General features: G+C 43.3%; 1 protein-coding gene and 1 long non-coding RNA gene across 2 annotated transcripts in view; one reads left to right on the top strand and one right to left on the bottom strand.

The window, feature by feature from the left end:
- Positions 1-1243: 1243 nt before the first annotated feature.
- Positions 1244-24436, bottom strand: part of trit1 (tRNA isopentenyltransferase 1) — a 48719-nt gene continuing 25526 nt past the window's right edge. Inside the window, exons 5-11 of the mRNA XM_085148424.1 lie at positions 24258-24400; positions 24033-24144; positions 20367-20479; positions 20126-20203; positions 9964-10073; positions 8943-9060; positions 1244-8615 (exon numbers count right to left, since the gene is read on the bottom strand). Of these exons, the coding sequence (XP_085004550.1) occupies positions 8410-8615; positions 8943-9060; positions 9964-10073; positions 20126-20203; positions 20367-20479; positions 24033-24144; positions 24258-24400 (880 nt within the window). The 3' untranslated portion in view covers positions 1244-8409. The remainder of the gene's footprint in view (positions 8616-8942; positions 9061-9963; positions 10074-20125; positions 20204-20366; positions 20480-24032; positions 24145-24257; positions 24401-24436) is intronic.
- On the top strand, positions 17346-18569 carry LOC146493557 (uncharacterized). The gene is made up of 2 exons (XR_014871909.1): positions 17346-17933; positions 18074-18569. It is a non-coding gene; the product is annotated as an uncharacterized LOC146493557 (long non-coding RNA).

Below are 24436 nucleotides of genomic sequence, written 5' to 3'. Positions count from 1 at the left end.
AGTACACCTTTTCATGGAAACAGTATTGCCTGAATGCTCTTTCAGCAGGATAGCACGTCCTCCTACAAAGTAAACTTGATTTAGGGAAGGTTTGAGGAGCACCTCAACGTGTTTGAAGTGTTGACTTGGCCTCAACACCTCAAACTCACCTGATTTGTGTAAAACAGAAACATAGAAAACGTTGTAACTGAATCCGTGAGGTACAAAAACTAATGCGCAACTGTACTTGTTTATAATCAGCAGGGCACACTGCACAACTTCTCTTCCTTGGATCAAATATCACACATTACTGTGTCTACTCTCCTCCGAGTACACAAATATTTCTCAAGCAACCGGCTGACAAATTGCACAACACCAATATCAAAGTCTAATGGGAAGAACAAAACAAAAACAAAAAAAAACAAACATCTAAATATTTGTGCCTGGGTATGCAGGGGGTTCTGTTAGGCTGTCCACTGGAGGAAAAGGTCACTAGAAACCAATACAGAGGTGCTTCAAGTCATCACCTTTATCCTTTAATTAAGGACTCATCTCCTGAGGGGACTGATGTCTGTCAGGATAACACTGTCCCCATCTAAATGTAGAGTCTGCAAACTTTGACCCAGATGGGAGATTTTGGACCAATGTGTAAGTCAGTGCTCTCCACCACTGTAGTCAAAAACCTAGAATCAGAGAAAATCTTTGGGAGACTGACGTCTGGAAAACATGCACGTCTTTGTGCTGAATCGCACCAAGAGCAACTCAGAAGCAGTATGCTGAATCTGCACAGGGTCTTTTATTTTGAAAATGCTGCCCTCGTGTCTGATTTGCCACCCTTCCCACCTGCTCTGTGCAAAGCACACCTTCCAGGGAAGCTTATAAAAATGCGCCGTGGTGCATTTGGTGGAACCGAAAGCAGCTGCAGTGACTGCATCAGGACCAGAATGCAATGCAGCTACGTTCATTGTATTCCTAGACTGATGTTTCATCCTGCCAAGAGACATCCTGAAACTGGGACAATCAATGCCAGGAGAAATTTTAAGCTGCGCTGGCCATGCACAGTCGCCCCGGACCTTACTAGGACTACAGGCTGTATATACGAGTTACACATAGTGGAATGTAAAAGAAGTCAATGAGTTGCATTAATGCTCAACTCTGTCTAACAGCCAGTAGGGGGAATCTAGAGAACTCTATGGGTAAAACACCCCTCTGCTTCATGCCCCCTGTAAACACTGACCCGATGACTTTATGATGTAAAAAAATAAAAAATAAAAAATAAAAAAAAGCTAGATTCAAGTCCCAGTGATTTGTATCGTGCTAAGAAGGTCATTTTGCAAATTATGGCTCTCATTAAAGTTAGTAGAGGTATTAGAATATCTGCTTATTGATACAGGTTGTAATGCAGAAACTGATATTTCAATATACTGAAACAAAATATTTTGGAGTTGTGAAGTATGTGTGTGTTGTGCTTAATATGTTTAACGTCTTCATATAATAAGGCGCTTTGATAGGAACTGCATGAAGAGGTGTGTGAAGGAGTGCACGTGTGTGTGTGTGTGTGTGTGTGTGTACGTGTACAACAGCTGCTATTGGCATACACGCCATCTAATGTTACACTGGGTTTTATAACACACTTACATAAAAGAGCCATGTGCTGTTACACACACACACACACAGACATACAATCGCACAGTTTTACAACACTTGTAAATTAATACTAGAGTTCCAACTCTTTCACTTACAATTAGCGCAGGTTTAAAAGTTTATATATTATTATTTGTATTTTAAATTTGCACCAATTTCAGATCAACAGCTACATGTTTATCTTTGTGGCCATGAGTGAATATGATCTCACCACTCTGACCACTTCACTGGTAAATCCGAAAGCGTGGCGATGTCAATAAAATCAAAATAAATCCCTTCACAAAAGGATTCACACAGGAGTAAGTTGTAAATTAAGTCATATGAACACAGAACACAAATCTTTAAATAAAGTTGCAAAATCAGAGATTAGACTTTCCAAACTCAAAGATCAACAAGCTTTAGCTGATGCTCCTCTTTGGAAGAGAGAACAATTGGCCTTGAATCCCCAAAAGCTTCGACTACACTGCTTGTCTGCTCATTGATGGTCAAGCTGTGCACGGTTGCAGATGTACAATTAATGCTGTGTTTATGTCCTCCTAATGAACAACCAGGAAAGTCCACAAAGTCCAATAAAGGGGAAAGTTGAGTATATATAAAGCCAGACAATATTCCAGCACAGAGACCTTTGATCACAATGGGTTAAATAACTTGTTGTATAGTATTCAGACTAAAAGTAAAGACTGTTCATTTAAGATAGTAGGTGCAGCCCTATGCTGTCACAGAGTCCTGGTGAACAGAGTAAGGGCGATTTAATACAATGCACCGACTGACCTTCACCCTGGCAGTGAAAGGGTTAAGCTTTGCATTAGGGGAGGCTCCCAGCGCCGCCCACCTCACACCTATTTGCATATCAGGCGGGAAGCAGAGGCTCTTTGTTGCTGCTGAGCGCAGCCAAAACCCCTCCCACAAAACACCGCACTGGCGGGAAAAAGCCGGCTACAGCGCTTAACTCACTGACAATGGCAATGTGCACACACACACACACACACCCTTTGTCTCACACTCTATACACTGCAGAGAGTACATTGCTCCCAGTGCACAGATACGTCCAATGAAAATAAGCACACAAACACGCATGCTTACACATAACTGAGAGTTAGGCTGCTTTGATAGTCCTTTATGAGCCAGCACACCCATTTCCTGCCTAAGAGCAAAGGTGAAAAGCAAGTGGACAGACACACAAAAGAGAGGAAAGATGGACAGCAGTGTGGAGAAGAGTGAGAGACACGCACACACAGACCCAAGAAGTGTGAGGACGGAGACATTTATGAGTCCAGCCAGACACAATACATCAAGTGCAAACAGCTTTATCTAAAATAAGAGCACCATGTATACAATACGTAACAATAGAAAATGGGCAAGCACTGCCCTGGGAAAAAAAGAAAAGAGTTCACTGGGTTGCTGGAAAAACAGGAAGGCATGTCATGCTCTGCACTGGGGAGGGTAGAAGAAAAAGGAGAAGGAAAAAAGTACAGAGCAGCCCCCGCATTACATAACCAAGGCAGGAAATATGCAGCAGAGAGCGAGAGAGGACAGACAGAGAGACTATAGGGAGCCATGCATAAGCTGCACCTATGACACTTTCCTTAAAGGCTTTTCACATCTTATCACATCTCCTCCTCTCCCTTTCCTTCTGCCGCTCTTTCATGTACCGCGACCACTACAGGAACCAGACAGTGTGACACAGAGACGGAGAGAGAGGAGAGAGAGAGCTGCATGAACTCAGTGAACCTAGTTCCTCCCTATAGACACACACACACACATAAATAAATGATGGTCTGCACTTGGCTCTGGATGCATACATCACATTGAAATGTTATAATACAGCATCTCAGCATTAGGCTGCAACAACACACATCCCTCACCGAGTAGCTCTGGCCATCTGTGTGCAATTCATAATGCATACAGGTGCAAACACGCAATTATTACACCTATACTGCAGGAGCTACAAACACATGCAGTCGCCACAGAGGTAAGAAGCGACTGCCTTGCATTTTGTTGTGGTACTTGTAATAGAAAACAAGACTAACACATTCGTGCACGCGCACACACACAGAACAACACAATACGCTTTTATCTTATTGAGTCACACCTTGCAGTGTTGTGTTTCTCACAGGTTTGTGAAACTCCCTTTGTCCTCATCCTTATATGCATGGAAACAGTGTGGCCCCAGCTCGCAAGCAGGGATTCACAAACACACACACACTGATCTTTATAGAAAAAAAAGATGTCAAAGGCTACAAATGTGAGCTCCTAGCATCTTCTCTGCTCGCACTCTGAGCGGCTCACTGCCTGATAGTTGACCTTTTGCTGGTTTTAACCGTCTGCGCCTATAGTGTCAACAAAAGAGATACACATTCTCAGACAAGTCCTTCACACGCCACAAAACGAGATTAAAAAGGCTGTGTGGTATCTATTATTTTGCCCCCCGGCAAAGACTTGGCCTTCTCTGGTATCTCCAAGAATTCTCCGCACAAGCAGAACTGATATTTCTCCTCATTTCAACAGTGACTTTGGCTACCACCTATCTGATTAGATGTCTGCCTGTGTAGATACGTGCAAGCATTTTTTTTCGTCTCGCCAGAGCCAGATGGCAGAGAATGTTTAGTCAAACGGGATTAGAGATTAGGATTAGGTGGACTTCAAATTACCTAGATGCACAGTCACTGGGTGACACACTACTACAAGCAGAGCTCTGAGAAGCCCACAAAGCTCAAATACAGACATCCATTGAGCTCAATTAGAGAACAAACTAGAAAAATTAACGAGGAGAATGATCTAAAATAAAGGTCTGACTGGTTAAAAAGACAGTATCACAGTTACTTTACAAGAAATCATCAAAGGAAAGTTTACTCAATTTCTTTTATAAGGAAGTTCCTTGAGAATAGTCACATAGCTATCTCTATGCTATGCTAATTAAACAGCTACTGCCTGGAGCTAATCTTAGCATAAAGACTGAAAACAGGCCACTTCTATTCATAGGTGAAAATCTGAAAAGCACCAACAGAAAGTGCTGCAGGAATGAGCTGGGAAACCAATCTAACTCCAGTTGACCCACTGTTGATCCTAAGCACTGGGCATTAGGCTAATTAGGTACCTTTTAGCTCTAAAAGCTTTTAGCTAAGGTACCTAATTAGCCTAATGCCCAATTCCGCCTAGCAACAACCAGCGACCACCCTCAAACCAGTTGGAGAATACTCATTTTTACCTTGTGACTGGAGGTTGCCAGGGGGTCGTGACTAGTCTCTAGGCTTGCGCAAGTGAGGCCTTGATGCTAGCAGTTCATCTACCACCATGTTGGTTTTGTAGAGCTGTATTTTGACGTGAGGACCAGTGCTAAGTTATCGGCTAATGCTAGCAAACTTGATTAACATCTGCATCCAGAAAGTACTGCAAAACACAGACACCTGCTCATTACTGCTAACAGCCTAATGAAGTACAACATTTTCAGTCATCAAATCTGAAGCAGAATCCTTCTGCCTGTAGCGCTGATAAAGCCGGGTTATTTGTCAGTAATGCTCTAAAAGGCACTAGCAGCAAAAACACGGTTGAGAAGTCCAGTTCAATGACTTCAATGACTCCAATTAGTGGAGAGAGGCCTTGAAGAAACCCAAACATTGTATTTAAAGTTTCCTAGCCTTGTCTTTCCCTCCTTTAAATTGTCAGCAGCCTCCTTTCAGTGTCTTAACAGTACAGATGGAGTGCACCTTAATCGAAGAGTTTGGTTGGTCTAGAAACTGAAATTAACAGTACCTCAGCGGTAAAAATGCACTTACTGCTTGAAAGAAAAATAGACCAATCAAAATGTTTTCATGGGTATTATTTGAGGTGGCCAATTGCAGGTGCTTATGAACAACTAGCATGGAAACATGCTGAGCCTCCACCTTTGGTAAACTGTTTAGAATCTCTTTCTGTTGAGCTGTCAGGCAGGCTAATATCAGCTCTGCTCTGGAGAGTCAGGCTACCAATGCGTGAGGTTGTGTGAAGTCTGGTTTATACCGTTGATTTACAGCCCATGCAGGAGGCAGTATATGGAGTACTAAAGGCCAAGGCCCCAAGGTGAACAGGCCAGACCAATGGACATTTTTAGGCTACCGCATGTACAGTTCCCCTATACTGGGCCTCATGTATGGGGCGGTATGTGCTCAGAGCATTTAAAAATACTGACTGGCTATGGTGAGGACTGGACAGAGAGAGGGAGAGGCAGAAAAGTGCTGAAACTGGGAGAATCATTGTATGGCTCACTAACTGATGCAGCTATGCATGCAAACTCAAACACATGCACACGCACATACATAGGGTAGATTTAGAAGAAGGGTGGCAGCTACAGCTGCAGTACACCCCCCCCCCCCAAGCCTGTTTCAAATCTTTATTCATTCAGTGCGTGCATCGATGACACGTTGCTTCACAGTATGCACATCGCTAATTAGCCTTGTGACTGTGACATAAAGCACCTTGACTGGCATTCCAGTCAAGGTGCTTTATGTCACCGAATTGCGCAAGCTTGGCTCTTAAATGTGAGGTGATTCAGCGGTGCTTGGAGGTGCCATGCCAGACTCGCTGAGCCACTCAAGATAACTACACACCACGTGTAAAATTACTAAAGAAAATGCGAGGCATTTAACAGCACGTTGGATGCCTGACAGTAATGCTTTTTCTTCATTCAAAGATCCCTCTCGTTGGTTTTTTTTTCATTACAGAGATCACCAAGATGAAAAAAGTGCTGCAGTGGAAAAAATAGAGCCGTAGCTGATTCGAAATGGACAACAGAAGGAAAGAAAAACAAACCATCCAAACAGAGGAGTGGTTATAAAAACCAGACACGAGCCGTACAGTGACCTTTGCTATCACTGTGACTCCCGTACTGTATGGTAATACCCCAGTAAGCTAGAGGCCTGACCCAGTTTGGAAAGAGAGAGAATGTGGAACACAACTCACGCAGACAGACGCACACTTCCAGCTATTATGCTGCTGGAAATATTTTTAGCCATGTGGATGAGGTCAACTTCTGGGAGCCTGTGAACTAAACTCTGTGATTCCTCAGACTGTAAGACCGCAACTGAAAACTTAAAGACAGAGAGCGTTAACGCAGGAGCAAGGCGAGGAGACGGAAAAGCACTGCCAAAGAAAGCCTCTGGAGCGATGCCAGGTATTGTGGCTTTACAGCGGGGGGAAGACACGCCTCGGGTTGAAAGCGGTAGCGCACGCTACCGGATAAACAAAGACCTGCAATCACCGCTGTGAAAACACACTCCTTTCACAGCCTGACCTGCTGGTGGTTTACACCACCGTCAGGGCTGAAATGAGCTCGGCTGGGCTCCACTCAGGAGATAAACCACGCCAATCAGGTGACTAGTGAACAAAAGACCAGAAACAACATATTTCATGAGTGTAAAATGAGGTGGCAGCCGGCAAACAAAGGACCAAGCTCAGTGCTGTGTCAGCAGGCCAATGAGAGCTTAATGAAACCAAGGTTAAACTGCTGCTGTCGCATCGAGAGACCCCTGAAATCCAATTTTGTGCTTGAGTGGCATATAAGCACCGTCACTTGGATAAATACAATTTAGACTTCCTAGGATTACGAAAACGACATAATTGGGATCCAAATGCTTCTTTCCTAAAAGTCCAAACTCGAGCCAAGATGAGAGAAGGAGAGCGTCCGATCACCTAAAGAAGTTATCGTCAGGTAAACCTGGGGAAGGACTCGTTATGTCATCGAGGGTCTCTCACCTGACCACATGGGGTGACGTGTGAGTGAGGCATTGGTTGGCAGTCCATGAGGGTCTCTGCATGGCTGCAGTCTCCTAAAAGACCCGAGTCTGCTGCAGCTTGGCTCTGTCTTCCACAGTGGGTGGAGGCTGGAGGTCCACAGCTGTCTTTACTGTCAATGCTATAGCGTTAAGTCCGTGTCCCCCCGATTTCTCCCCCTAAACGTGTATGTAATTGGTTCTGTTTGTCTGTAACGGTCTAGCATCCACAGTTTTCAAGATATCATCTTCAAGTTTTGCGTGATGGTAGACCCCAAAACCAGCTCGAGCTGTTCAGTAAATCAGCAAAAAGTTCATATTACCCACAATCTTTTTTATGGATCATTTACCAACTTCACAACAATACACTAGGCCTCAGCAGACAACAGTATCTATGTTGGCTAAGCATTTGACCTTGACCTTCATTGTTAGTGCGCGCTCTGAGTGTTCATTTCATTTGAATTCTCTATAAAGTTTTGGGAAATTCCAGAAAGAGACTTTTTTTTTCAGTTTAATAAAAATATGTTTAATAATAAAATATTTTATGTCACAAGATTACAGGTTCGGAGCATGAGCTGAGAAAACTTTGGGAGTTTATTTGAAATAAAGGTGACCGGGCCTAATACTAACAATCTGTCCTGAAGCCTGAAATGCTGACAAACTAGAGCGTCCATAGCAGTGGTATATACAGCACAGTCTTAAAAAATAGAAAAATAAACCTCTCTCTTAAAATTTACATTAGATTTTCAGGCAGTGGTAAAAAATACATTATGTTGTTTTTTTTTATTCTTTGCCTGCACACGCCATAAATCATGTACTTTATTCACTTCGGTCTGTGTTGCTACTGGAAAGAAAAAGGAAAAAAATGCTGCAAGAACCTGAAGCTCGAGGGCATCAGCATCTATGAAGGCGGGTTTTTTTGTTGGAATTCAGGAATTAATAAATAAATGCGATCCTATGGAAACCAGGAATTAATCATATAAGTACTGGATGGAGACCTGAGTGAAGATGGATGTGGATCAGAGTCAGTGCAGGCTTTTTAAAGAGTCACTGGTACTTCCTCATGTGTCGTCCCAGAAGAGTCCTGATCACCGCTGCCCGGAGCAACAGTATCACAAGAGTCTTTTGAAAGAGTCTCTGCTGCAGAGTTGGAAGGTGCGCTGGTCCTCTGCGACTGGTCACAGGATGGCTCGCACTTCCTCTTCTTCCTCACATGATAGTGATGCTTCTTAGATTTCAGGTGAGCTGCGGGTACAGAGGATAAAAGACACTCCTTGGATATATTTAGCAAGACAGACAGAGAAAGAGACCAAGTCACAAGACTTGGTGCAACAGGGCCCAGAGGTGATCAGGTGAGCATGTAGAGAAAAAGAAATCTGTTTTTGGCACTGGGCATGAATCTCCACAGGAATCTTAAGGCACCGCTAAACAGTCAAATACATAACATGGTACGACTTCTTTAGTACTTCTCAGTTTGCTTGTCCTCGGTGCTTTGACGAACATGTTAGTATTGTTAGCAAACGTCTATATTCACGTTCAGCTTTTTTTCCCCCCCACATGCTTATGCCTCACCTGTCCACTCCAGGTCACCGATGATCACTTTGTCACACAGGTCACACGTGTGGTGGCTCCGCTTGTTTCTCTGCTCCGCCCCCTGCGCTCTGACTGGTGCGATAGCTGGCTCCTCAGGCTGAGAAGTGAAGCGAAAAAAGTCTGGGTTTTTTTAGGCTTTAAATCTGAAAAAAATATTTATGAAGTGCTAAAACAAACTTTTAGGGAACAAAAAAGGGAACGGAAGCAGAACATCGGATAGGCAGCAGAGTAAAGCATGATTTATGGTCCCATAAATGTGCCCGATTGTGTGATCCTCCGAGATCTTGTAATGGAGAGACGTATGAGTCTACGGAATGCTGAATGGTTGACAAGTGGAGTTCACCGGGAATGGGTGAACCGTGGAAAAACAAGCAGTTTGGTAATGCTAAATATCACAAGCAAACAAGTAACCTAAATTCGGCTAACGGCAAACATGTGTTGCAGAAGACAATTTTATACAAACAAAGGCCTTTTTTCCTTTTTCAACCAAAGCCCAAACTCGACTTTGACATCGAGGTCACTGAGATTCAAACATTTTTAATAGTTTCATCTGTGATGTCAATTTTAAAATTCTATGTTGCCTCGTTCTCAAATTATATTATTCACAAACTCGGGTGTCCACCCGCCTGGCGGTGTGGCGACAACACGCCATCACCCTTTGACAACCGAAGGACAAAAAAGAATTAGGAAATCGCAGAAAGGAAAAATAAAAAGAAGAAAAATTAATAAAAATGGGACAAAAAAAAAGCCCAAATAAGGCAAATCCAAGTAAAAAGGGCATATCCTCAAAAGGAGGAATAAATAAGAGCAAACAAGGAGAGGAACACACTAATGGCAAAAGGATGAAAGGAAGGAAATGTAAAACCACAAAGTACGCAATGAAAAAGATAAAAGAATGATAAAGAGTAGCGAAAGGAACTGAAGTAAAAGAGAAAGATTCCACAGCACCAGATGAAAGCAGCCAACAGGAAGCTGCCACTTTAGACTGCTGAGGCCCCACCTTACTGAGGCTGTCCAGTATCTGCAGTGCAGGGTCCAGCACCGTCTCCTCCCACCGTGACACGTCCGTCACATCCAGGCCATACACTGCAGGGATGTTGTCCCCTGGTCCTGTACACACATACACACAGAAAGGTCAAAAACACACACTTATACATTTGACAAGGACAACGAGGACTTGATTTGATATTGGATTCAGTGTTTCCAACGATTTATTTTTATTAAACAGGTGGAGGGGAAAAATAGCCTTGAAAAAAACTTTCAGACCTCTGACAGTGACAGTGCTCATTGTACACAAATAAATAAATAAATATATATATAAATAAAACAATGAAGCTCCGGAGGGTCTGTCTGCAAACTACAACGGCTGAGACAGGCAAACTGGGTACACACGCACAGGAGCGGCGATGTGCTGGAGCCGCACCCTGAAGCTCCATCAACCTGCTGACTCACACTGGCTCGATAATGTCTCCCCCCCTCCTTCCTTCCACCCTCGTGTCTTGTGCGCCGTCTCTCTTTCTCTCCCGCCATCAGTCTCGCTTCAGCTTTCACTCACTGTCTCACCCTCGAACTCTTCCACCCCCGTGTTTCTATTTTGCATCAGTCAGCAGTCTCCAGGCCAGGCCTCGGGAACGGCAGCACCAGACCTTGCCCCGCTCGTCTCTCTGTCTATCCCAGCGCTCGCCTGCATCCAGAGCCGCTGCCCTTCAAGGCGTACCGTGGAAATTTAGATCGGTGCAACTTGCACAGAGTGACTTCTAACAGATGCAACTTTTTAATGATTAAATAAATGAGCAGGAAAACAGGGGAAAAAAAAGAGTCTGAGCTCCATTTTTTTGACTCTTTTGTGTCAGTGCACACTATGACACATTGTCACACAAGTTGTCTTCACTTTCTCCTTTTATTGTACTAAAGAGTTTTTCCTCCAGATGGTTAGAAAATACAAACAGACAGGGTTTAAACGACATTCAAAGCTAGCTAGATGGTTATCTTTTCAAGGAATCAAGGTTACGACTGCGGTCTGAAAGCACGAGAGAGGCGCAAACTCTGAGGCTGTACTCAGACACGACGCAGCTAAAAGAAACCAACCTGACTCCAGACGAGACAGCAGCAACCATGACTGAACAAACGTGCACGTGCAGGTGCAGCAGAACCTTATTTCAAACCTTCTTCATGCTAAAAACTGGAGCCTACATTACCCAGAATACAACTCGACAGCTTACAGCTCGGGGATTTGGTTGTGCTTTTGCGCCTTCGTGTTCGGTTCGGTTGGCTGAAAGGGAAAATTTGCGAAAATGCCCGGAACGACGAGTCGGAAAGCTGGAGAACATTTTTGTCTATAAGTTGCCAAGCTTACAGAAAAACATGGTGGATGACGGTAAATGTTAACGAATGGGTCAAATGTACAGTACTGTGCAAAATCCTTCCATTAAAAATAAATAAATAAAAAAATCTGCTTCCAAGGAGCCAGACATTCGTGTAATTGTTTAAAGTGGTTACGAGGAAATGGTTCTCCAGGCTTTCTGGAGCTCTCTCAACACTTCTTTGGACAATGTTTGCTTTTCACCTCAACCACGGGCAACCTCTGATTTTGCCTCATATACTGCATTACTCTGCATGTTTGCAGGTCACAGTCACTGCAGCCGTTTCCCTTTTTTCCATCAAAATACAACAAAACAACATTGCATACTTCTGCATGCAATGCATATCATTTTTACATTGAATGCAATTTTTAAAAAATAAACGTTAGACTCTCGACACCTTAAACACAAAGGAATAATATATAACACATCATCTCTGTAGCCACACCATTATGTTCCCAGTTAGTTAGAGGTTAGAAAAACTCATTCTAAATTAGGCAAACTGGACAATCTACAGAACGCGTGAATCTGGGGTTGTTCTGGTTTTCCAACTTTGGTAACTCAAAGTCTGATTAGAATATATGTGTGTTAAACTCACACTCTCAGGTAAGCGAATCCCATTAACCTATAAAGCACTGTTTGCCAACTCAATTATGTCTTAATCCTTTCTACACAAAGTCAACTGTGGATTTGAGGGCAGCAGACATCTTATAGACTGAACTCCACTGGGAGCCGTCTGGGCCTCCATTATCACAGAGAGACACAGAGTCCTGACTGTATGACTGTATAACTAACAGTGTTGACTTTGTCAGAGGACTGACTGTGGCTCTGTGTGTGTGTGGGGGAACAATGAGTCCCCATACAGCCACACCCGGCAGCTCTACACTTACAATTCACTCTTGGTACAAACTGCAGTTCAACTGCCACTCGGTGAAATTTGCATATTGTAGGCTTAATCTGCAGTCAGCCATTTAAACACGTGACATATTTTATTCTTTCATGCTGAGACCAGCTGTGCTTAAATTAATCTGACACAAGGTTCAAATGCAAAAAACAAACAAAAGGCTCCTTAATAGCAGAATCTCACCCTGCACCTGCATCATTTGGCTTCACAGCATGTGTTTTTCCCTCTCCGCTTATCTGTGTGCACCACTTATCCTCAAAACTTTGTCCTCAACTCAGTCGGGCTTGTCTGTGTGTTGTCAAACAGCAGTTACTGTTAATCAAAGCCTCTGATTCCATTTGCATGGTTCCTGCATGTGAGTGTGGAGGTAAGTCTTTTGTGTTGGCGGCACAATACAAGGCAGGTGGCGGAGGCAGCAAGTGTCACCTGGCGTACCTGCACCAGATGCAGAGTTGGCGATCTCGCCTTCAGGTTCTCTAATATTTACTTCACATCAGCAGTGGGCATTCTGCGCCCTCCTGTTGACACTATCTGTTTCCTTACTTTGTGTTTTTATCTCTCTCAGCACCCTCCTACAATTCCCTTCTGCAGTCGCTAACCTCCCCCCTGGGCAGAGTGGAGCGGTGGTAAATAAAAGGGGAGATACTGTACGGTGGGTTGCCAGATGCTCCACAATGATTCTCGTTTGGGATCTGGTGAAATTTAACCCCGCTAATCCGCAACATCTCGAATGAGAGTTGATAAGAAATGCCGAAGGGACAAAGGACGGGGTGGTCGGTGTGGGCGCGTGCACGCACGCCTGGAGAAAACAAAGCGTGAGCGCTGCCTTTCGAGTGCACAGGGGAGATGGCCTTGCCAACAATAAGGAGCAGAATCTGTCGCTGGGCAGCTGCCTGCCAGCGCCGGGTGTGTGCGCGCGTGTTGAAACAGTCGTCCACCTGTTGCAACAAGCGGGCGAGAAGTCATTTGCTGTGTTATCCTTGTGTTTGCTGAGTGAGGATGTGCGGCTGTGTGTGCTTTGCTGTAAAAGCTCCGCTACCAGCCTCAGCGCGATGTCCCCTGGCCCAGCTGTGCCTCTTTGGCTGCCACCCACACTGGAACACCGCAGCTGCCGCTATTGACTCAACAGCCTCCTTCCCCTTTCCTAAAGTTCCTCTTCCACTTCTCGTCTCACTCACCTCCGTCGTTTAACTGTTGTTTGTGATCGAATTTCTGAAGCAGGTTGAGTTCAGCTGGTTCAAGTTTCCTTTGGGAGGTAAGGATCTGTAAAAAGTAGACTTTATTTCTGGGGATTTTTTGTGGAATGAGGGAATCTAAAATCTAAGCTCTCTACACATTAAGCTGCATCCTCACACAGGAAGCATTCACAGTGACATGATAACCTCAGATCACAGAAAGTAGGAGCAGAACATAATCTATTAATGATGAGAAGCGAGCAGATTTTGAGAAAAACTCAGCCTCAAGGTGAGCAGTTGAAACAGCTACCAATGAGAACGCAGTATGATTAATGCAGCTTATTTGACCCCTTGCACACTCTTAAAGAGATAAACAATCTCTAAAGCAGTATTAGGTCCCCACATTTCCAGCTACCACAGACTGACTACAATCATATCGATCAATCAGTTACAAATGATCATGAGAAACATGGTGGATCAGCCCAACACTACACGGGAGAACCTTGTTAATGATCTGCAGGTAGTTGGGACCACAGCACCAAAAACACCAAATACTGAGTCGTGTTTTGCTTGGGGTTTTTTTCCACTCAGCGACACGCAAATTAATTTATAACTTTCCCCCCCAGATTCCTGGTTGATATTCTGGCTGTAACTACCATAAGAATTAAAGCCTGCAGCAGGATGAAAACGCCATGTAGATTCACAAAGCTGAAACTGATCATCAAACTACACCGACTCATTCAGGCCGTTCACCAACACCGACACACCTCCGAGTCAAAGTGCAAAGTACAGTAGTGCGTTTCAAAGAGAAGAGAGGAGACGTGTGGCAAGCAAATCTGTAAATGCAGTTAGATCTCCCTAAAAGTTCTTTGACACATCGCTCAACAGCAAACAGCAGCCTCACACTCCACAGAAATTAAAGTGTGCGAGAGAAGCTGCCGCATTAACCGAAAAGTGAAGCGGAAGTCGCTTTGCTTTAATTAGCCGTGAAGTGTGAAGATAAGCTAAGCGTGCAGGCTAGCAGTTCCTGGACTTTGCATAAACAAGAGATCAACTTCTCGTGACTGGAAAAAAACAACAAGTGGCACCAATTGTTTATACGGAGGACTTTAGCATCCTTCACCTACTTTTTTTTTTTTTTTTAAATGGGCAAACTATTTTGGGTCAGCATTACTGCTCTCACAGTTCATAGACCAGGAGTGGGGAAGTCCAAGCCTCAACGGCTGGTTACCTGCAGGTTTTAGATCTCACCCTGGGTCAGCACACCTGAATCAAATGATCAGTTCATTACCAGGCCTCTGGAGAACTTCAGGACATGTTGAGGAGGTCATTTAGCCATTTAAACCAGCTGTGTTGGATCAAGGACACATCTAAAACCTGCAGGACACTAACCCTTGAGGCCTGGAGCTGGACACCCCTGACATAGACAGTGAACTACCCAGATAGTTTTGAGGCTCAGAAAATGGGACTGTGAATAAAAATGGACGGAATTCATAAACCATTAAACCCCATAAAGGAGGCAAAATTACAAAAAAAAACCAAAAACCTGTCAATGTCCAAATACTTACAGACACAACTATAAGTCACTCTGTGTTTTTCACAATGGCAGATGTGTTTTGTAATGAATGACTGTCTCTCCTGATTCACATGTACCCTGTGGCATTTGTATGAGCCACTGCGGCGTAGCGGTTGAATACTCTATGACAAGCCAGTTATATTTGTTCTGAGGAGTAGAGACGAGTCTTTTTCTTATTACACCATCTCTTCCCCACCTCACCTCAGCAAAATAAGATTTTAGATTTCTCGTCAGCGTTTGACGTTTCCGCCTAAACATATCTTGACTGTCTGCTGAGCGGAGGTCACAGAGAGGTCTCTTTGGCAACAACAACACCGTCTTGTTTTTATCCCTGGTATGAGATTGCATTTATTTATTTGTGTGTGTGTGTGTGCGCATGTGTATGTGAGAGAGAGAGAAAGAGTTCATGAAGGTTTCACACTTGCTAGTGGACAAGGGTGTAAACTCACCCCACACCTGTTGCCTCAGCTGGATCAAATTACTCTCCCTTCTTTAACCAACCCAGCCATCCATGTGCCATTCCTCTCAGTCGCCCTCCATCCATCCTTCACTCATTTACTCCTGGGACTGAAAGACACCTATCCTCCTGTTACTTAACGCTCACGAGGCCTTGGTCAAACTACACCTGCGTAACCTGGTTACAGGTGCTGTTTGCACTTGTATGCCTGCCTTGTGGGAGTTTTACTAAACAGAGGGAGCTGCCTCATCTGCATTAGATTCAGCACCTGATAAAATGAATATAACCTCAGATCACTATGTAGTTTAAGGGTAATTAAATCAACTAATTAAGTCCACCCCCCTCGCCACGCACACACTATAGGTGTACACTCACACACAGCCCCAAATGAAGGCAAGTCAAATTAAGCTTGATTTCTTCTAAGCTGGCTGACCTGGTGCTTAAATCCTCACAGCAACCAGAGCTGAGTCCATCAACAACCACGTATCCTGCTGAGAAGTATTTAAAGCACTGAACGCCCACCAACTCTCGCTCTGACATTTGCTACTAAACGTGAACCGTAAAACTGGGTTAAACTTGTGCCTTCGAGGCATGTGATTCAGCCTACATATAAAGTCAGCATTCAGATTATGTTCTAGCTTCTTTAATCTACTTCATTGTTAGCCTGACTGAGGCTCTGTCGTTTTCAATTTGTCTTTCCCTTTGACCCACTAGTTTCTGCATGCCTGGGTTGGTCTGCGTGGACCCCGGCGACCCTGTTGCCCGCGTTTGTGTGGTCGGGGCACATTCCCAGCAGCTCTGTAACGCTTCAAGAGATTAGCTTGCTCAGCTGAGGCCTGCCGGCATCTGTGCGGGCATGTGTGGGACTCGGGCGAAAGAGAAAAGGAGGTCAGCAGTCAGAGCAAGACAGAGAGGTCAACGGAGATGATGCAGAACAGAAAGGTGGATGAGAGCAAAACTTTGGTTAGGGGCATCCCCCAACCAGGGGTAGCATTACAGGGCTGTCCTTGGGAAAATCTTTAATTAATCTAATATGTGTGTTTTTAACTATCTGAGCAGATGTGACTAACTCAGACCTTCCCCAACTCTCTTGGTTGGCTCCAACAGCCTGTAGATTGATTTATTTTCAAAGGAACTGGGTCAGATTTTACAATAAATGCCCCGCTGCCCTACAGCCAACAGTATTCTGCTAGTTACTGACACTGAGAATTGACTGGATCCCAATGATACAAAAACTCCAGCTGTAGACAAAAGCTGATGCGCGTTACCTTTGTAATGCTCAAAGTGTGTAAAATCAAGTTTAAACTAAGAGTTATTTTACAATTTAAACAGTCTAAAAACTTCAGCATGTCTTTGAACTGTCACTTGGGAAAGCATCGTGCCAAAAATAGACTTTTTTTTGGCATTTTTGGACTTTAGAAAAAGAAGAAGTGATGAGTAGGACATATACAAAACATTATTACAGTGTTTCCATGTGTCAGGAACAGGAGTCAAAGTATCATCAAGAAATTCAAAGTGAGCCACACAGGACAGAACAAGCCTAGGAGAGGCAGGAAGTGAAAGATTTCAAAGAATCTGGAAAGGAAACTAGTGAGAGGTATGCCTAAAGACTCCAGAACCAATGCTAAACACAAGTGAATGACTTAATCTAGCTGGGACTAGAAGCCAGCACAGGAATGGACTGTGAGGCTACAGAAGAAGAAAAACTTCCCTTCTCAGAAGAGACACCTTCAAGCCAGACTGAAATAGCTAAGGCAGCCTGAAGAAAGATTATGCAATACTGGAGTATTGCACATCCTTTGGTCAGATGAGACGAAACTAGAACTAGACGCTGCTTATGTTTAGAGAAAGAAGGCAATCAACCCAAAGAACACCGTCCCCCTTAGTGAAACACGGTGGTGGAAGTATTATGCAGTGGGGACGCTTCAGTGCGTGTGGAACTGTAAAACTCACCAAAGTGGAAGGAATCATGAAGAAAGAGGGATATATGAAGATTCTGAAAGAAAACCTCAAGCAGTCAGGAACAAAATTGGATCTGCATCATCACTTTGTCTTCCGACACTTCACGCTCCTGGTGAAGAACTACTTCTAGAAGACCACAGCAAACAGACTGACCTGCACAAAGCCCTTACGTGAATCCCATTAAGAATCTGGGTTGCACTGATGACCAAGGTCCATGCCAGAAGACCATAAAATCTGGTCTTCATGAAAGATTGGGCTGGGATTGGAAAAGTTATTCTAAAAATGTCTTGCTCTGTTTAAATAGGTCTGGGTTTAATAAGAAATGTTATTAAAGCTAATAATTCTGTCCTGATCTGTAACAATGAAACACTTTACCCGCCATCTCTGCACAGACACCGACAAAAACAACGTCAATGGAATCAACAGCAAGAACAACATGTTTCCAGAACCACACAAACAGACAAGGTCATCCGGCAACACAGTCCCTCATGACTCAGCTTTTGCAGCAAAGCCACCCTACAAGGCTGGTGCATTGGGTAATTAAATATGAGCTTGTACATTCTTATCTAGTAACACGAAGGCCTTCTTCAAGCCATTTATCTGGTGCCTGTCAAAAAAGCTGTCCTTCAAATTCTTCCTGTGATAACTTAACTGTGCAGTGTTTTGGTATTCGCAGCAAAAATCCTTCATCAGGGCATGCTGATGTGTTTCTTCAAATGGACTTCCTGGTAAATTTGTGTGTCTGGCTATTACCAGAAGAAACACGACGCCAGGGATGGTTTATCTTCACAACAAAGATACTTTCTTAGTATATCTGTTTGTCTAGTCACCCTTAAATTGAGACCAATATCTTTATACTTGAAAAACTTTAGAAAGTTCTTGTTATCTGCTGTAACTTGTACACTCAACTCTTTGAAACAAAAAGAATAAATAAATAAAGCAAGCAAAAATGCAGTCCTCAGTAAATGCTACAGTAGACTACTGCTGCACATATTTCCAAGGGACTACTTTTTATAGCTACTCTTGGTCTGACTCAAAGAGATGTTTGCCTCATTGACGCTGTTCTTGCTCTGGTTTATATTTCTCTAATCCAGTGAATAAAAACGATCATGGTCCATAAATTTAAAAAAAAAAAAAACCCAACAAAGTTCTAAATTTAACAAAACGCCGCATGAAGTATTTCCTCTGAGACTTCATTGGATGGGAGGTTGAGGTCTTTGAGGAGAGCTAATCTCATCTGCTGCCACCTGCATTTTCAGGCCTGATGCAGCAGACAGAGCACAGTCTAAGCAGGGTCTTCTGTGTGTGTGTGTGTGTGTGTGTGTGTGTGTGTGTGTGTGTGTGTGTGTGTGTGTGTGTGTGTGTGTAAGAGGGGGGCAGTGTTATATGGATTGTCTAAAGGCAGGACACACTTAAAAGCACACACGTGAACACAAGTAGACAATCTTAGACAGATTACTGCATGTTTCTATGATTATAGCTGCAACACAGACAGACGCGTGCACACATGTGATGTAGTCCATATGGCGTGTGCAGCGGGTAGGCAGGCGGTCAGAAAGAGGGGTATTGAGGTTTAGGGCCTGGCGTGGCCTTAAGCCACTTGGGCCTAACAGGATTAGGAGGCAGGGTTACTGCAGGGCATGCTGCCGGTGGGACCAGGTTTCCTTTTCAAGGGAAGAGAGACGCACTACACACTCTGCTCTTACGCACTCTCTACACTTTAAACTGACTCACGGTGGTAAATCACCACTTTCCAATCTCAGGTTGATTTTGGCTGCGGTGGGCAGTCTCATCCGTCCTGCAGTGGCAGCTGCTCTGGCAGGTAACCAAACACTGAAGTTCATTTCTATGCATTTGGAAGCACGGGGGGTTGAAGCTTTCACAGGTCTTAGCTGCAGGTGTGCGCTGGGGATGGATCTTGAAACATTATCCAATCACTACGTCACAGTAGTGCGCACATGCTGCATAAAATCAAATCTAACTTTGTGATTAAATGAATGCTGTGGTTTTCCCTGCTGAGCTACACGGGATGTTTTCAAACCGTAAAATCATTTTGCAAAAATAAAACTTTGATTTAGATGTTCATCAAATAAGGAAACTGAAACCACAGTTTACGGTTTCCATCGAGGCTTTTGTTTTTTAAAACAGAACACAACGGGTTGATTAGTTATGCTTACATGTGATTTATTTGTGAAAGATGTCAGAGTGGTGTCAGCCTTTCTACACCTGTTTGAAAGAAACCACAAAACAACTACTTGGGGAGGGAAGACTGTGATGAACATTAACATTAATTTTGCCTTTTTGCATTAAAATTGTTATAAATATACCAGCATATCAGTCGAATATCCCAATCAGGCAACAACGGCAACTGAGGTGGAATTAATTAACGTTCACTGAGGTTTCTCTGCTGTGTCGCATAAATTTTCAGCTTACTAAACGTTCAAAAACTGTATGATGAGGAGCCAAAAGACTTTAAAACAGGTCGCAAACATGTCTGTTTGCCTGGAAGGGGCAATAACAATAACTGAAACAAAAGCTTTAAAAAGGTGGCGCGCACACATGCCATCTCTGTACCCAGGAACACAGTACGGTGGGCTGAGAGGCTTATTGTGTCTCTGAACGAATCTCATCTTGTTACAGAGTGCTGATTGCTAAGGATCTGTCTGCAGCACCAATACACCCCCCACACCCGACGCACACACTCACTGCATGGGTGAATGGTACTCACGTCTGAGGAAGCGGTTGCGGACCCATTTATTCTGTTTGCGGGCGTAACGCCTTGTAGCAATCTTCAAAGCTTCTATACCTGAGGGAGTGAAAAACAAGCTGGTCGTTAGATGAAGCACAAAATGAAGGGAGGACAAAACAAACAAACAAAAAACAAAACCTGATTGTTGTGGTTGATCAGCAGTCCACCAGCCAGTGCATCCAACTCCATCTGAGTGACTTTGATCAGGTGTTTCTCTAACCTTTGTCTCGTAGAGAGTCTTTCTCCTGCTGGGTGCTGCTCTCCGGAGCCGTCAGGTAGTCGTGAAACTCCTTAAAACCGATCGACTGGAAAATCCCATGTTGATAGTCTTGACTGAGAGGAGAGGAGAGGAGGAAACATTATCCATCAACATAAAAGCTTTCGGCCTTCAACTTGACATTTATACACTTGCTGGTGACTCATTTCATCCTTTCCTCCTCCATCTCTCTGTCGCTTCCTAAACTCTTAGCGAACAGATGTGGAGCCCTTCAAGAGAAAAAGTGACAGAATGACACGAGCAGACGGAGGGACCCACGGCTACTAAAAATCCAGTATGGTGACCAGGGCTGACACAAGGCTGGGGCAGAAACCCTCTGGTGAACTTGCCAGACGGAGCATTTTGGTAAATGTCAGAGCACACCACCCCAATTTGAGCACTGCAGCCAGTTCAAGGCTAAATCAGGCTTTTCCAGGTGCTAGCAGTAGCAGAAAAACTGCTGTGACAATATCTGTAAAATACATTCTCATCTGATTATTTTCCAGTTTTCCATTTTTTAGACAAGGCAGCCTGGAACTGACCGGAAATATTTTAGCTTTTGTATAGCAGTACAAAATAGGCCGCCTTCCACAGGTTGTTGTCTTCAGGCTGCTTGTTTGTAAACAAACGCTACAATCTTACTTCTTGTGACTGCAGTCAGCACTAAAAATTGTTCCTCTGTGAGCCCGATTCCTGTTAAAAGGGCGTTCTTCATTCCCACCATCGCCAAGTGCTACTAATGTGTGAGGGGATGAATTTGTGCCTGTCTGAACAAAACAGTGACGTGTCAAACTTTTAGGACCTTGTTTTTGTGATAATCAGAAATCCTATAGAAAATAGAAAACATTCCCTGAGACATCCCTCCAGCTTCAATACATAATCAAGAGGTGCAAACAATATCACTAGTGGAGCTTTATGCTTCACTGCAGGACAAATTCTTGATACGAAGTGATGACGGAGTTACCAAGTATGAAACAAATGTCTGATTATTGCTTAGAAATGCTCCATATGTGCAGTCTGGGCTTAGATTCTAGCAAATCCAAATAGCGAAAGCGAATCCCACTTTGGCGACTACCTGTTACGGAAATTTTCACCTTCACTAGCTGATGTCTGAAGATGTAAGAAGTGCTTAACTGAGTATCCTCCCATATTTGTACCACATTAGGTCAGATAAGACATCAGAACTAATAACTGAATAATAACATTTTGCACTTTGTGTCCTTTTACTTGTTATCTGCAAGTGAGGTTTCTACATTGAAATGCAAATAAGATATCTATACACACGCACACACACACAAACACAATTGCTTTTATCTAATTCTCTTCCTCAAATACACTGCACAGCAAATATTAGAATAAAAAGGATTATTTCAGGTCCCTAATTTCTAGGCTTGTAAGAGAAACAACAAGAGGAAATAACAAAAATAAATCTGGCTAGACGAGGAGAGACAGAAATTTGAGAATAGCGTCTGAGCACAGGAAATGTAGAGTCAATGGAGGGAGGAAAAGAAAGACAGAGGAAGAGAGGGAGGCAGGGAAGGGGGTGGAGATCTGACCTTGATGTCTGGCCACAGCAGCCAGCTGGGGATGGAGACATGAGGGCAAAGCAGAGAAAGACAGACAGAGAGAGAGAGAGAGAGAGAGAGAGAGAGAGAGAGAGAGAGAGAGAGAGAGAGAGAGAGAGAGAGAGAGAGAGAGGTGGGGGGGTGGGTAAAGTGCATGGATGATCAGATTGCTCAGAGGGCAATAGTGGCAGAGATGGAGGGACAGGGAGGAGGACGAGGGAGGTGAGATAGGGTGATGAAATAAACGAAAGGGAGGGGAACCGGAAGGTTCCTGGGCAACGTTCCACCAGTGCATCAACTCCCTGCAGCCACACCCCATCATACACTATCAATATCGACTGCCAACAGAGACACACAGCAGTGTTCACATCTCTCTTTCTTTTTGGTCTTCACATTTCATGTCACACACAGGACATGGAAAGACAAAGTTAACAAAAATGTAATGTAGTGATGTAGATACAAAATAAAGACAACGAATGTTAAATCTCAGAATACTATGAATCGTTTTTTACCTGCCTACTTGGAAACAATATATAAAAAATCTGAATACCATATGGAAACTGAATACAATAAATAAAATGCAGGTTATCTTGTGCATTGCAGCATATGGTGAGTAGGTAGCTGCTGGAGCTAAATCTAAAAATGTCCTGGTAGAGATAGTGGGGAATAGTTGCAGCCAAAGAAAGTGTTGCTGAACATAAAAATAAACCCTGAAGAATCCGTCTTGTCAATTAAGCAAGGTTAGTGCTTTTACCTGAGAACACTGCAAGGCAATCCCCCCCAAAAAACAAAACAAAAAAACAAAACAGAAGCACAACTCCAAAGAAAAAATGTCATGCCAAATGTCAAAAACTGCTGTCCTTAAAATCTGATGGTTTTATAACTTGGCCAACTAGTATGCTAATTTTCTATCAGCTACGACTTATAGCCTGGGGCTAGCCCAGAGCTAGCCATGAGCTACCTAGCTAATACTAGTGTTAGCTAATGATGCACAAGCTGTACTAAACAAAATGGTGAAAACTATGAAAGGCTTAAAAAAATGACAACTCTTAATTTTCAGTTTCAAAATTTAATTTCCTTTTTCCCCCTCCTAGCCAAAATTAACATCCCAATTGATCTAACAGTGCTAGCTGTAAGCTAACTTTTAATTTACAGTATACTGTAAACTAGCAACCCCTTGTAGTGTTGACTCCCATACTCTACCATTTTACCATCTTTTCCAAATATGGTAACATATTTTGTTTTCTACCTCTTAACAAGCCTCAGCTAAAGTTAGCATCAAATGAGCTTACACTGAAACCTAGCTAACCTGTACTAATATTAACAGATCGCTCGAGAATTCTACACTCTAATCCACATTAATTTTTGTGTATCAGATGGAAAATATCTTCAGCATGCCTTAATTTATTCAGGGTTAATTCGGCACAGAGAATGTTGTTTTAACCTAATTTCAAGAAAAAATATTTTTGTATAGGGCCAGTTGAGTTTAACTTATTGAAGATGGTTATTGAATTATGATGTCAATGAGAGCACATATCATTAATATAGTCATCTCAGGATTATGGACATCTGTAGCACTAGCTGTGGGAACAAAAGTCCCACCAATCTATAACCTTCTGTTTGTGAGAGGTAGCCAATCACAAAAGGGGAAAGGGGGCAAGTGAGAAAGGAACCAATCCAAAGCTTGTATAAAAAAAAGGATTATTTTGAGCTGTTAATCATAAAAATTGTTCTAGTACAATCCAAGAATACAATCATAGAGTTATCTTCAGCATGGAATTAAAATTCTTGAGGCACTAAAGTAATTAGCAGAAAATACTAGACTCCCCTGGTAGCATCAGATATAAATAGGCTTATCTCTTATTATTAATAATTACTGGACATTCTAGAGTAATATTAGTCCCACATGAACAGAAGTCTAAACACTGTGGGCTTTATCTAGAACAGCATATTTCTTTGACATGAGAAAAAAAAACAAATAACCTAAAAAACCATCAGGATGAACAGGATCTGGTTGGTTGCGTTCATTCAGGTGGGCGGACACCTCACCTTCTTATTTCCTTACTTGTTGTCCTGGATTTTCTGTCGATTGTATCGGATGTGGAAGTCTCTAAGCTCCTGTATCACTCCTGCAGACAACATATCGTCTACACGAGCATCCAGCCGCTTGTCTAGAGCTGAAGGAGAGAAAGAAGTAGATACGACAAATGTAGCATGAAAATAAAGACACATTCCAAAGCTTGTTTTATTCCCCCACACAAAGAGCACATCTACAAATTTCCCTCCTTACCCTCCATGTCAGCATGCAGCCAGAAGATGCAGGGGTCTTTGTACCTTAGCGGGCCCCCAAGACCATCACCGCCTTCCTGCCCCCTCTGCTCCTCCAGCAAGCGGCTATGTGGAATCCCCGTCTCTTTGTGGATTTGCAGACTCCTGTGTAAGTTTTAAGTTCAAATCAAACACTTGAAA

Source organism: Neolamprologus multifasciatus, chromosome 22, assembly GCF_963576455.1.
Source record: "Neolamprologus multifasciatus chromosome 22, fNeoMul1.2, whole genome shotgun sequence".
Classification (NCBI taxonomy): domain Eukaryota; kingdom Metazoa; phylum Chordata; class Actinopteri; order Cichliformes; family Cichlidae; genus Neolamprologus; species Neolamprologus multifasciatus.
Note: the sequence above shows the minus strand (reverse complement) of the source record. Positions and strands in the feature narration are given on the sequence as shown.